The sequence below is a fragment of the Dermacentor andersoni genome, chromosome 4 (assembly GCF_023375885.2).
Source record: "Dermacentor andersoni chromosome 4, qqDerAnde1_hic_scaffold, whole genome shotgun sequence".
Taxonomy (NCBI): Eukaryota; Metazoa; Arthropoda; class Arachnida; order Ixodida; family Ixodidae; genus Dermacentor; species Dermacentor andersoni.
In genome coordinates, this window is record NC_092817.1 from 94372710 (window position 1) to 94386163 (window position 13454).

Consider the following 13454-nt stretch of genomic DNA (forward strand, 5'->3'; position numbering starts at 1 on the left):
ATAGCTCCCACAGCAGATGCCAAAGTTTCTCTTTCTCCGGTATCCCGACGTTTACACGGGCACGGAGCTGCAGAAAGCCCGAGATATATTCTTGTGGCGTCTCCCCGGATTGCTGGCGGCGTTCTCTCCAGCGAAGTTCTCCTACAGCGTCTTTCGACAACCGTCCCTTGTTTCTAACGTCTTTGTTCGCAAAGTCGTTACGTACTACCGTTCTCGAGCGCGAATGCCAAGTTGTCAGCCTTTTGCGCGTCGGTCCACGCCAGTGTTAGTCCGTAGCGCTAGTCAATATGTAACGAGCCGTCTAACTCTTCCTCGTATTTTCCTCGGAAGACGGGTGGTGGAGCGAACGGTTGTCAGTGCAAGGTAACTGCTATTAATATCTCGTTATCGTCGAGATCCGACTGTACTGTCCGATACCGCAGTTTCCTTTCCGGCACCAGGTACTTATTAGCGGCGATGTGCTATTCACAGAGGTGGAACAGGCGCTCGAAAACATTGCCCTTTGTTTTCCTCGCCCTCTCTCTACTGCGTTCCTGCACTCTCTGCGCGTCGTTGGTTTAGCGGTTCTTTCCTCCCCCATTGTGTGCGTTACCCGGCACCTCCACTACACATGGGCGGAAGCAGCAGCCACGACCGAAGTGAAGGTGGATTCGGTTGCCAAGGCCTTCTTGGACACAGTCGCCCTTCGGCATGTTTCACCGGAGCGCATCGTCACTGACAGAGGCCGTCACTTTAGTGCAGCGATGATGGAAGAATTTTTCCGGCTAACAATTACCAACAATTCTCGCACGACAGCCTACTATCCAAGAGTCAACCGCCTCTTCGAGAGATTGAACCGTACCTGAGCTGTAATGATTAGCAAGTATGCTTCACCACACCACCGAGACGGGGACCCGTTTCTCCAGTACTTGATTTTCGCCTATAACTCTTCGGTGCATGAGACAACAGGTGACAGTCCGTAGCGCTCGTCAAGATGTAAGCACTCGTCTAAATCTTCCTCGTATTTTCCTCGGAAGACGGGTGATGGCGCCCCCACTTCCCCGACTTCCAAAAGCACAAAGGAATAGCGTCCTTGCTCATTTTATAACATTATCAATAAATAAAATCGTCATGCGACTCCCTTTTTGCTCCTCCATGGAAGAGAGCCTACATTTCTCATCGACGTGGCCGTCGGACTCGGGGCTTTGAACTGCAGACGTCATCGAAGTTAAGCTTGGCAGCGCGACAGGAAGTGGTTAGACGACTTGACACCAACCTATATCTCCGGAGTAAGGAAACGTGTCCTGAGTGTCACAATGTAAGCAGCGGGCACAGAGCTCTTCCCCATGCGACGTTATTCAAATACGAATGCCAACATGAAGGAGTGGAAAGACTATCTAGTTCCTACACCCATATAACGGACCTCTTAGTGTAGTGAGGCAAACTTCGGCGAATGACTGTGAACTTGAAATAAGGCGACAGCGGCGGGAAATATTTATCGTGGAACGGATGAAGCTGTACGCCTCCAGGAAATTGGAAAATGCCGTCCCTGAAGATACGTTAGATAAAGCCGAACATTAGACGACAAGAGTCAGGTCGTCAACAGTACACGCGCGAACAACGTAAAATTCGCCAGCAGAAGCCAAGGCAGCAGACGGAGACAACCGGGAAGTTGTCAGAGCAACCACGAGGTCGAGGAGACAAGCCTAGCCCATAACGAATAACCCCGCAAAAACTAACGAGAATGGCCAAACCCTAGCAGTGCGTGAAGGCTCAGTAGGGCAAATCAGTGGCGATACAAGTGCCGCCGAGTCAGTGCGTAAAAGTCAACTATCATTGTCAGTGAGCGCTAGCTTGATAGTGCTGCTGACCCAGAATGGCGTAAAGAACCATAAGCGCAAATCGGTGGCAACGCCAGTGCAGTCAAACCAGTGTCATCGAATCAAACTATTGATACCAGTGAGTGATAGTGATAGTGTTGCAGCGTTGACTATCTGTGAAGAGGCATCAGCGCAAATCAGTGATAACGCAAGTGTCGCCGAGCCAGCGCGTGAACGCAAAACAAGTAATAGTGACAGTGCCACGGATAAAGATGAGTAATTTTTGAACGCAGCTGACATCGCACCGGCACCAGTTGGGACTGAATGACATAACTGGGCACTAGACCACGCTGGTTGTATAGAAAGCCTTGGCATGACGATTTTATTTATTGATAATGTTATAAGTTGAGCGACGACGCTCTGTGCTTTTGGAGGGGGGGGGGGGGGGGCAATGCTATGAGAAATAAATAACTGCACAAGCTCTCGAAAGATGGCGCTAGTGGCATGCTACGATCATCATCACCATCACCATCAACAACACAAATGGTGACCAGGCGCCATTGCCTCCTCACCGGCCGCCCCTCGTCTTCTATCTATCCAATTGTCCTACAAGGGAAACCCCTTAAAAAGGAAGCGTTGACCGCTCTCGAGAGCAGTTAGGGAACTAGCTCTCACCAGGAAAGTCGATGCACGACCCACCAGCCAATCCTACGAGAGCCGGCGCAACCAGCACTCAGTCAGCGTAGTCACGCGCCACTGTGCCAGAGGTCCACACACGTTACTACCCACGAGTTGAGTACGTGTCGTCCTTGGAGACAAAGGTAGCTCGGCCGAGGAACGAGCCGCCAGGTTGTGTGCCCTGCCACTGCTAAACGCCGCGACGTCGACCGGCAATCCCTACGGTCTCACAATAAAGAAGCAGCACCGTATTGATGGCCGCTTCGGACGTAGATGCGAGAAAATCGCACAGGGATGTTTTGTTTTGTTTCTTCAGATCTTCATTAGCCCTAACGGGAACGTTTTCTCCGAGCCACTACAACAATGAAACGCTACTCTTCACAGAGTGCCCAGGTGCCAGAATCGAGGCGTTGATTAACCGTAGTCTTGTGCCCAAGGTGTTCGTATATTGCAACACAGCTCTTCCCTCCCGCGCGCACGTCGAGCAAGTTTTAGGGTGTCGCTGCTGATGTCTTCACAAGGAAACGAGGGAAGATGACCGACGAAAAATTTTAAAAACAGTTGTTAATGAAAATAAACAACTTGCTAATAGCTCCAGATGAAGCCCTGACAGAGCTAGGTCGACTCATTCTATTTACTGGATTTGTGCAATATTAATAAATGTGAAAGAAGTGACGTAAAAATAATCGATTACAATTTACTAATTGCTGAACTACTTTACGGGCAGTAATTCATCACTGTAATTGATAAAATTTTGCATGAAGTAATTGTAATCACTTATTTGCCTTTCTGAAACGTATATAAGTTTAATACAGTGGGGTAAGGTTTGTGGAATAATAATCTTGCCGTTGTAAAGCGAGAGTAAAGGGTTTGCATACCAGAACCTAGCTTTAAAGAAGATACGCTATCACATATGAATATGATGTGTGAATAAAGTGGATGGCTAATATCCAAGAGAAGCATTTTCAGCAGATAATTTCAATAGAATCATGGCAACACTTTACTTCAATCAACCATGAGAACAGGCTAGCTTCAGGAACGAATATTTTACGATGAATCATTTCCATGTCAGCAATCAAGTAATTCAGAAATCTGCGGAGTACAACCAGCCGCTTTAGATGGCTTTCATAGATTATGAAAAGGCGTTTGAATCAGTAGAGATACCAGCAGTCTTGGAGGCATTGCATAGTCAAGAAGTACAGGAGGCATACACGAATATCTTGGAAAGTATCTACAGAGATTCCACAGCTGCCTTGCTTCTCCGCAAGAAAAGTAGAAAATTATCTATCAAGAAAGGGGCCAGGGAAGGAAGCGCAACCTATCCAATGATATTTACACCATGCTTAGAAGAACTATTCAGCCTATTAGACTGGGAATGCTTACGAGTGAGAATCAAAGGCGAATATCTCAACAAACCGATTTGCAGATGACATTGTCCCGTTCAGCAAGGATGAATCGCAACAAATGATTGACTACCTCGACTAAGAAAGTGTAAGAGTAGAGTTAAATTGAATTCTGGGGTTTTACGTGCTAAAACCACGATTTGATTATGAGGCACGCCGTAGTGTGAGTCTCCGGAATAATTCTGACCACCCGAGGATCGCTAACATGGCCCCAATGCACGGGACAAGCGCGTTTTTGCATTAGCCCCTATCGAAATGCGGCCGCCGTGGCCGGGATTTGATCCTGCGACCTGTTGCTTAGCAGCGCGACACCATAGCCGCTAAGCCACCGCGGTGGGTGCAAGAGTAGGGTTGAAGATTAATATGCAGAAGACGAAGGTAATGCCCAATGGCCTGGCAAGGGAACAACAATTTATTATTGCCAGACACTCTCTAGAGTCTGTGCAAGAGAACATTTATCAAGGTTAATTACTCACAGGGGGTCCTGATCATGAGAAAGAAATTTAGAGAAGAACAAAGTTCGGTTGGACTGCATACGGCAGGCATTGCCAAATCCTCACTGGAAGCTTACCACTATCGTTGAAAAGAAAAGTGTACAATCATTGCATTCTACCGGTGTTAACCTATGGGAAAGAAACGTGGAGGTGGGGTGATAGGTAAGATGATCAGATTAGGAAATTTGTAGGAGCAAGTTATAATCAGCAAGTACAAGACCGGGTAATTGGAGATCGGTAGGAGAGGCGTTCGTCCTGCACTGGACATGAAACAGGCGGTGGTGGTGGTGGTGTTTATTATTATTATTATTATTATTATTATTATTATTATTATTATTATTATTATTATTATTATTATTATTATTATTATTATTATTATTATTGCTAAATGGGTGCATAGGCATCTTTAAAACAAAACACCCACATACACGATACCAAGACTCCGTATAGATCAGATTGATTATTATGTGCGAACATAATATTCTATATTTTGAATCTTCGGCATGTGTTATCGCATGGTTATTACTTGTTAATATTATTGCTGCATATGTAGCCGTATGAGTGGGAGATGAAGAAGAGTCAGCGAAGCGAACGAAGAAGAGAAAGACGTTTTTGTCCCGCCTGAGGCGATCGCCTTGAAGCCTATTAAATAAACCCCGTTTATTTTGCACTGTAACAATATATTCTGTTATTCGTCTTTGCATTAACGCATTTGCAAACCTTTTATCGCTAAAGTGATCATGTTTTTGTTTTGAACAGTGGGTTCCGGGACGCCTACAGTTGTTGAACCACAGGACCTTCTACTGTATATGTAATCCACTTGGAATGTTTCGAGCAATCCCTTGAAAATGAAATCTTTTAAACTTGAAAAAAAAAAAAGGGGGGGGGGGGGGGGGGGGGGGCTTTACACACAGAGAATAAAATACTAGAGAAAGAGAGAGAAATCAAGTTCTTGTTCTTGTTCCGTAATGAAATGGCGCAACCCACTCCGGGGGATCGGCCATGAATTGGGCGGTGAAGGAACTGTTAACGTTTTTTTTTTTTTTTTTTCTGAATAAATCAGGGTAAAAGGAAATAAGTGTTAACCAGAAAATCATCTGGTAAGTTATACCCTACCGTGGGGGACAGGGAAAGAAAAAAAAGAAATATGAGCGAGAGAAAGGAGGGAATGATTAATTGAGTGCATGCGTGCGTGCAGAGAGCGTGGGGAGCGTTTTTGCCTTTCGCGCCCATCGAAATGCGACCACTGTGGCAGCGATCGAACCCGCGACCTCCAGCTCAGCAGCGCTACCCCATAGCCACTGCATGGGCTACCGCGGTGGGTTGACCACGCCCAAAGGCGCTCGCACACGCCAGTATTTCCCAAAAAAGCAATGCCCCCGACGATCATCGGCCCGGAAGGCGCGCACGCACTTTTTTTTTTTGCGACAGGATCCCATTACGGTATGCGATTATTGATATGGAGCACATGCTCCTTTTCTTTCTTTTTTCGATTGTTTGTATTTTCGTTTTTTTAGAGACAGTGCTTGTCAATACTGTAACAGTTTCTGCTAAGCTCCCGTGCATTCTCACCTGCGGGCAGACGTAGCTCAGCTCGACGGCGATGTCCCCGCCAGAGTTTCCCATGCCCACCACCAGGACGCGGCGGTCCTCGAACATGGACGCCTTCCGGTATTTGTGCGCGTGCACAACGCGGCCGCGGAACGTGTCTCGGAGGCCCGGCAGATCGGGCCACTTGGGCACCGCGTGGTGGCCGCTGCACACGACCACGGCGTCAGCGTGGAGCGTGAAGTCCTCACCCGTGGTCGCGTTCCGGCCGGACACTGTCCAGCGACGCTCTCTGCTATCGCCAGCGCCGTCAGTCTTGTCGACTCCATCCGCCGACGTTCTCCGCACGGACTCCACCACGTGGTTGAAACGGATGTGCGAGTTCAGGTCGAAGTGCTTGCTGTATCGCCTGGAGTCAGGAGTGCACGTGCACGCTTCAATAAAGACAACGAGAATGAAATAATTCCATTTTTAACACTTAACCGACGTTGTTTTAAGAATGCGTGATCAGGATTACCGCGTATAATGTAACAGAGAACTTATATTCCGCTTCAAACGCAAACAAGTTATATTCGCTAAGGTGCTCGAACATGAAATTACGAGCCCACATCCAGGAAAATCATCGTAGATGATCCACCAATTAAAAATAAAGCGTCCTGACATACTGTCTCCAGAAGCAGTATGTGATGTAAGTTTGTCCTCCTAAACAATGTCCACCAATACAATGCAGTCTGGGCCGTGATGAGGGAGGGGAATAAAATTCCGCGTTGGCGCCACCAAACGTATTGTCATCTTTTCCGCTGAAAACGCTACGCCCCAAAGCGCCCATCGCCTTCCTGTCGCCTTGCCTTGGCTTCGCCAGACTCCTGCCACAGGCCTGCCGCCGTGTTACGGAGAATCAGCAGCGTCAAAGAGCCTCCACTACGAAAATGAAGCGGGTCATTGCTCTTACTAAAGAGATTTCGCCAAGATTACCGAATGCCGTCTCCGCTCCCGCCGCGATAATCCGCCCGACTCCGCGTTTACTCGCCTATTGGCGATTTATGTACGCATATGTATCCGCCGTAGTGAAGGTGAGGATTAGCTGACACGCGCAAATGCTGGCAAGTAGCCATGATGGTATTGATAACTGTAAGAAACAGCGTTATATGACTATTGTTTTGTATTTTCCCTTTACTATTTAGGCTCAAGGTTTTTTCTTCGTCCTGATGAACCACTGAAAGCCACCATGCCACTCCCATGCCACTCCCGTGTCACAAATTGCGAGCAGCTCCATATATTCGGCAGTGGCCTAAGTTTCGTTCCAGCTGCGCCAGGTATGTCTACATGTGCTTAATATGTACCTTGTCATTGTGCCCGAAATACGCGCGCACAGAACACCGGTTTCTCACGTGTAACTCGCATGCTGCACCCTATGTAAGTTGCAACTGTAGTGAAATACTGAGTATTGAGCGCGTATGGCTGTCAACCATACGCGCGGAGCGCTGGTATTTAGACTGGAAGCCCGCTAGCACGAATGCGAATACTTACTTCATTTTGATACTTTCTATATAGTTTTCTTCAACATATTTATTTTATTTAACAACTTTCGTTGGGATATTTTAAGTCTTTCAAACGGCCCTCATATGTTTAATGACCTGCTTGCTATATGATGATAAACGGACTTCGTCGGAATGGAAAATGTGCCTCGAAAACGGCTTCAAGAAACCTTCGCCTCAACAAAAGAGAGCTTTATTATTTGCTGCACTGATTATTCATAAAGTGTGGTCGCAGTCTGCACACAGCGCGCGGTGCACCCCGCACAGATCAGAGCGATCAGAACACGGCGTCCTGTAGCTTAAGGAGACAACGATGTGTCCAAAAAAAGGAAACCACAAGAAGCGCCATTGAAGGGCGTTTTGACATCAAAATATATCCGGTATGAGTCATTTAAACAAGCATGCTTCTGACAATGCCAACATAAGAACCCGCTGTATATTGTGACATTACCCTCTCAAGCTTGCATAACGTTTCTGTTTAACAGGCACCACGCGTCGCTTTCACGTCTGCGGCGTCCACACATGCACATCGCCTTGGAATATTTATCTTACGTTACAAGGTCGCCAGCTACGTCTCACAATCGACGTCGCTCATCAAAGCGTCAGCAGGATTGGGCACCAGCAGCGGTGAAGCAGCCTCCACAGCAACGCACGTAACTCGCTTATATAATGCCGGCTTCGTGAAGTCTCAAAACAAAGTTTATGCAAATGCGTCGGGCTGTGAAGAAGTATACGACGCTCGTTCAGCGACGGGGCCGTGGTTCTGCAAACACTTCAAGCGGATGGCGACAGATAACCGCGTGGGATAACCCAAGGTCGCTGGTGAGCGATTTGAAGGAAAGAACGGGAACAGAAGAAAAAAAAGCTGTTGCCGGCCTTCTCTCAAAACGTGCCCTTTTGCTTGCACAGCCGCGAGTGCTAAATCGATAACGGAAAGGGGAGAAAAGAATAAATACTACTAACCGGGTCATATTGTGTCATTTCACGCAAAAGTTTCCGGCCGGTTGCAAACGGCTCCAAATGTTCTCTGTGCGCGGGCTGCTCGGGATGTTTGAATTGTCGCGCGGTTTCGGCGTGCAGCCCGTGAAACAGGACAGGAGTGGGTTGGTTACAAATATGAATCCATGGGCAGAAACAGCGCGTTATGAGAGCTACAGAGGCACCTAAAGTGGTTGCGGTACTTATTACATCTGCACCTCGTTTGCATACGCAGGGACTCCCCCGTTCTTATGAACAACAAACCAAATTTTCGTCCGAGAACGTAATCTCCCGTCCCATTCTTCCTCGTCGACACGACGCACTCCAGCGGCGGCAGGTAAATATACGTTGAAAAAAAAAAAAGAAAACGGGAATGCAACCACTCGGGAGAAAACTGGAAAGTGAATCGGGTAACGGAGCCAGTCGAGCTCGCTTACGTGAGGTATTCCAGCATGCCGGAGTGGTGCATGAAATTTGGGCTGTCGGCGTGCGGCGGGAAGTCGCTGTAGGCCGAGAACTCCTTGGAGCTGTTGAGCATCGTGTTGCGCGCCACGCTGCCGCACCCTTCCACGGGCTCGTCGGTGTAGCGCCACAGGCCGCCCACGCCGTCCGTGCGCTCCAGGCAAACGACGCGGAGCCCTTCCTCGAGGCACGACTTGACGGTGGGCAGTCCGCTGCTCCCGGCGCCGATCACCACCACGAGCGGCGGAAGGGACTCGCAGGGCCCGCTCGAAGCTTGCGCTTCCACGCTGGGTGCCATCTTGTCTGCGCCTCCCGCCACTGCGCGCATACACCGGCAGAAGAGAAGCTTTTACTTACGTAGAACGTGCACACAGTGTTACGTTCTACGCCGGTAATAGCTCCGCGGTCTTTCCGGTCGAAGCAACGATAACAAACGAGTCAAAGCTGCTCTCGTATTGCACGTCGACTAAGGTTACGCAGCCATTCGTGAACCGTAACAGTTAAAGCACCCCCTCCGGAGCGCTTGTAGCTTCTCGTCGGCATTTATGGGATGGGAGCACCCTTCGCACTAAGTGTGGTTCCCGTTATGAGAATATGAGTAATAATCCTCAGGCTGTTAGCGACTCGAAATCCGTACAATTTAAGGGTTTATACCAATTTGATTCCCGCTATACAACAATTGAAGTTCTCAGGTCCTCATTGACCACGTCCACAAAAAAATGTCACAAGTCTGTTCTGAACAACAATGAGTAAGGTATAGAAGCGACGCTATAGCGGCATTCTCTTTGTGAACTAAAGTCGCATTGTTATTACACTTGCGCAGCAATTACGCGTGGGTAACGTATATATTTACAGAAAGCGTTCTGCAGTGAAGACCATTACCTTTCTGCAGGGCGAAGCAGATGGCACTCACGCTCTAGCTGTGAACTTACGAGACGCTAGAAAGACCGCCCGACATCTCCAACCCTCAGAAGAGGCCCTGGGATAAGACGATTGCGCGGAAACAGGAGCCGCGATTCCCCAGCGCGTTTGGACTGCAAAGCAAGTGCTTATCGAATCGCATGCCCTGAACCCGTGTTCCCGCAGCCCACCGACGCCTTATCTCTTCCGCTTGCATCGTTTTTCTTTCTTTTTGTGCATTTGGATAAACTGCGAAAATATAAGACACGAGCTGATACGGTAACTGCGATAGGGCATACTTGAAGTGAGCTTGTTCACTACAAGAGTCGGGTCTGGACAAAGGCTGCGGCACTTGAGCCTGTATACGAACCCCGTGGACACTGAGGAGTCATTAGCTGTACAGTGCCGTCTACTGTTAAACCAAACAGTCTAACGTGGAGCCTTCACCCTGCTGGCGCTACAGCCGAATGCACCGGCTTAAGTTATGTCAACAGAACGAACAGGTGTGCACAAAGTTGCCAGCGCCCCCAAGCAAGTGTCACCTGCTGTAAGGCCGTGCGATTTGCGTTTGCCAGAGACGAAGCAAAAATTAAAAAAAAAATATGATCGTAGGTGTTAATGTGTCCTCTGTAACAGCGGACCGCAGTGTTATTTCCTGTTACCGCCCGCTATATATTGTGCGCTGTCGTTATTTCGTGTTCTACGCATTTTGTAACTGAGTGTTTAACTGTCCAGGTTATCAGTATGTGCGTGAATATTACGATTTTGCATGATATTGTTACGTGTGGAAAGACACAGATGACAGAGGCTATACACAGGCTATTTACACTGGAGCCAGACCACCAGGCCGACACTCGCTCGCGCCAAGGGCACAGACCCACTTCGTCGTCGTTCTCGCGGCGGCTCGTCCCTTGAGCATCGCTCGACGATATCGTAATACTACCCCCCGGCGGCAAAAGCGCCGTCACGGTGCTGTTAAATATCTAAGGCGCGTGGAAAGTTGTAAGGTTTGAGTCGGGCGATGTGGAGAGTGTCACTGGTTGTCACAGCGGAGGACATAGTGGGCGTGGCTAGAACGATTTCTTAGGTGACATCGGTCACTTGGCGGAGCACGCGATATGGGCCTGTGTAGCAGGAAAGCAGTTTTTCACAAAGGCCAACTTTACGCGATGGTGACCAAAGCAACACGAGGGAGCCAGGCACAAAATGGACATCACGGTGACGGAGGTCGTAGCGTTGCTTGTAGGCGTCACGACGTTGCTCGTCGGCGAAATGAAGCAGCTGCGACACAGAGAATACGCAAGCAGCACTGGTAATATTGGAGGAGTCAGGGTCGTCAACAGGGTAACGCGACAAGCTGTCAGCGTCTTGGTGCAGGCGGCCAGACTTGTAGACCACAGAATATGAAAATTCTTGTAGCCTTAAAGTCCATCGACCAAGCCGGCCTGTAGATCTTTTAGCGATGAGAGCCAGCAGAGAGTATGATGGTCAGTGACTACGGAAAAAGGGCGACCGTAAAGGTAAGGGACGGAACTTCACAACCGCGCAGACTACAGCAAGGCATTCTCGTTCCGTAATGGAATAGTTGCGCTCCGATGGTGCTAGGAGGCGGCTCGCATAAGCAATAACGCGATCCTTGCCACGCTGACGCTTGGCTAAGACGGCACCTACGCCATGACCGCTGGCATCTGTGCGCAATTCTGTAGGGGCATCAGGGTCGAAGTGGGCGAGAATGGGTGGTGAGGTGAGAAGAGTGACGAGACGAGAGAAGGCGGCGGCTTCTGCAGAACCCCACGAGAATTGTAAGCCTTTCTTCAAAAGATTAGTGAGGGGTCTAGCAATTGCCGCAAAATTTTGAACAAAACGACGAAAGTACGAGCATAGCCCTACAAAACTTCGAACGTCTGCGGCTGTCTTCGGAACCGGAAAGTCTCGGACAGCGCGAGTTTTGTCGGGATCAGGCTGTACTCCGGAAGCGTCAACAAGGTGGCCCAGAAGAGTAATTTGGCGGCGGCCGAAACGACATTTGGGTGAGTTAAGTTGCAGCTTCGCCTTTCGAAATACTTCAAGTATAGCTGTTAGACGCTTAAGGTGAGTGTCGAACGTGGGCGAGAAGACGATGACGTCGTCGAGGTAGCAGAGGCACGTGGACCACTTCAAACCTCGGAGCAAGGAGTCCATCATACGCTCAAAGGTGGCAGGGGCTTTGCATAATCCAAACGGCATTACTTTAGATTGGTTAGGCCATCAGGTGTGATGAACGCGGTTTTTTCTCTGTCCATATCGTCAACAGCTTACTTATGATGAAGGATCGCAGAGCGTTAGTTGTTCTTCTCGTGCAGTAGTATGTGGACAACTAAAGACACCGAAGCTTTCGCTTTTACGAGCAAGAAGGGACCAAGAAAGAAAATACAAGCTGCATTGGCAGTACGTAGACTTTCGCAGTGATCGCTGTTAAGCCTATTTATGATAATGCAGTGAAGGGGGCGGCTGGCGAGGGCGAGTTCTGTGGCACACGTCGTGGGTATCGAGCACCATCGCGTTGCTTTGGCAATATAAATCTCCGGAAAGATTCTCTTCCGTCCTCTAAGTATTCTATCCCTCGCATGTATAGGTTAGCGGTCGTGTTGTACTCTTTCTCACCGCTGCCATTGTCGTGATCTTAATAATAAACTATAAATCAGTAGATTTATTTGGTGACATTGACAATGTTAGAAACTTTTGCCGCCGGCCTCTCCCACGTACATTTTATTGTCAAATGCATTATTAGAATGACATGAGGAGGCAAGAAAATGAAAGCACGCGCACGCTAGCACATGCATACGTACACTAGGCCAAAGAACAATTCATGTTTTCATTTGCTTGTTCGCTTATTTATGTTTTCCAGCATACGTAGTTTGTATCACGATTTGTATCACGCATCACCATTTCTGTATATTATTTGCGCGAGTGTCGAGGCTTCCTTAGATTTGTTACTGATACTTATGTATTTATGGACCACCATTCTCTTCAACAGCTTGCCTTTTCTGCCTGAACACTTACGTGCAGACTCCGCAAATTGTCTTATACTACATTGCCCATCGATTCGAGAACGTCATTGCCATTCTACCGTCGCCTTCGTCATCGTTGTAGTTACAGCGTCGTTATCGTCGTGTCTTCGCCGTCGTTGTCGCAACAACTAGAAGTGTTTTCGGTGGCATTTAATTCTCAAAGAAAAGAAACAAGATCAAAAGAACTCAAAGGATCATCGTATAGGTGTTGCGGTGCACAAAGCTATGGTCATTCTAGACCACCCCGGTAGCAAAGAAATAATGAATGTTCGCCACGTCAACAACTTCAGCGGACAGGACGACCTGTAAGCGGTTGGGCCTACATGCATGAGCGTCTACAGAAGACACGAAGTGCTAAAGGCAATGACCTGTGACTATCGGATGCCAAACACAGATATTACCATTATCCCGTTCGAATTACAAATGTAAATTATCGGTAGAAAGTTCGCTAGTTATGCGAGATGTAAATGACATATGGTGAGCAGCTCCTGATCCGTTTATTATTATTATTATTATTATTATTATTATTATTATTATTATTATTATTATTATTATTATTATTATTATTCGACCGCTCGACGACAGCTCGACCGCTCGACGACGG

The 13454-nt window shown here is 48.1% G+C and overlaps 1 protein-coding gene across 3 annotated transcripts in view; it reads right to left on the reverse strand.

Annotated features, from left to right (window-relative positions):
* The window catches only part of LOC126536499 (flavin-containing monooxygenase 5-like), a 39123-nt gene that overhangs the window by 7747 nt on the left and 17922 nt on the right, over positions 1–13454 (reverse strand). For 2 of the 3 annotated variants that reach the window (XM_050183492.3, XM_050183493.3), the window contains exons 2-3: positions 8876–9218; positions 5947–6331 (exon numbers count right to left, since the gene is read on the reverse strand). In XM_050183492.3, coding sequence (XP_050039449.1) covers positions 5947–6331; positions 8876–9198 — 708 coding nt within the window. In that variant the 5' untranslated portion in view covers positions 9199–9218. Of the gene's footprint in view, positions 1–5946; positions 6332–8875; positions 9219–9782; positions 9941–13454 lie in introns of those variants that run through there. The other variant, XM_050183491.3, reaches the window with a different exon arrangement.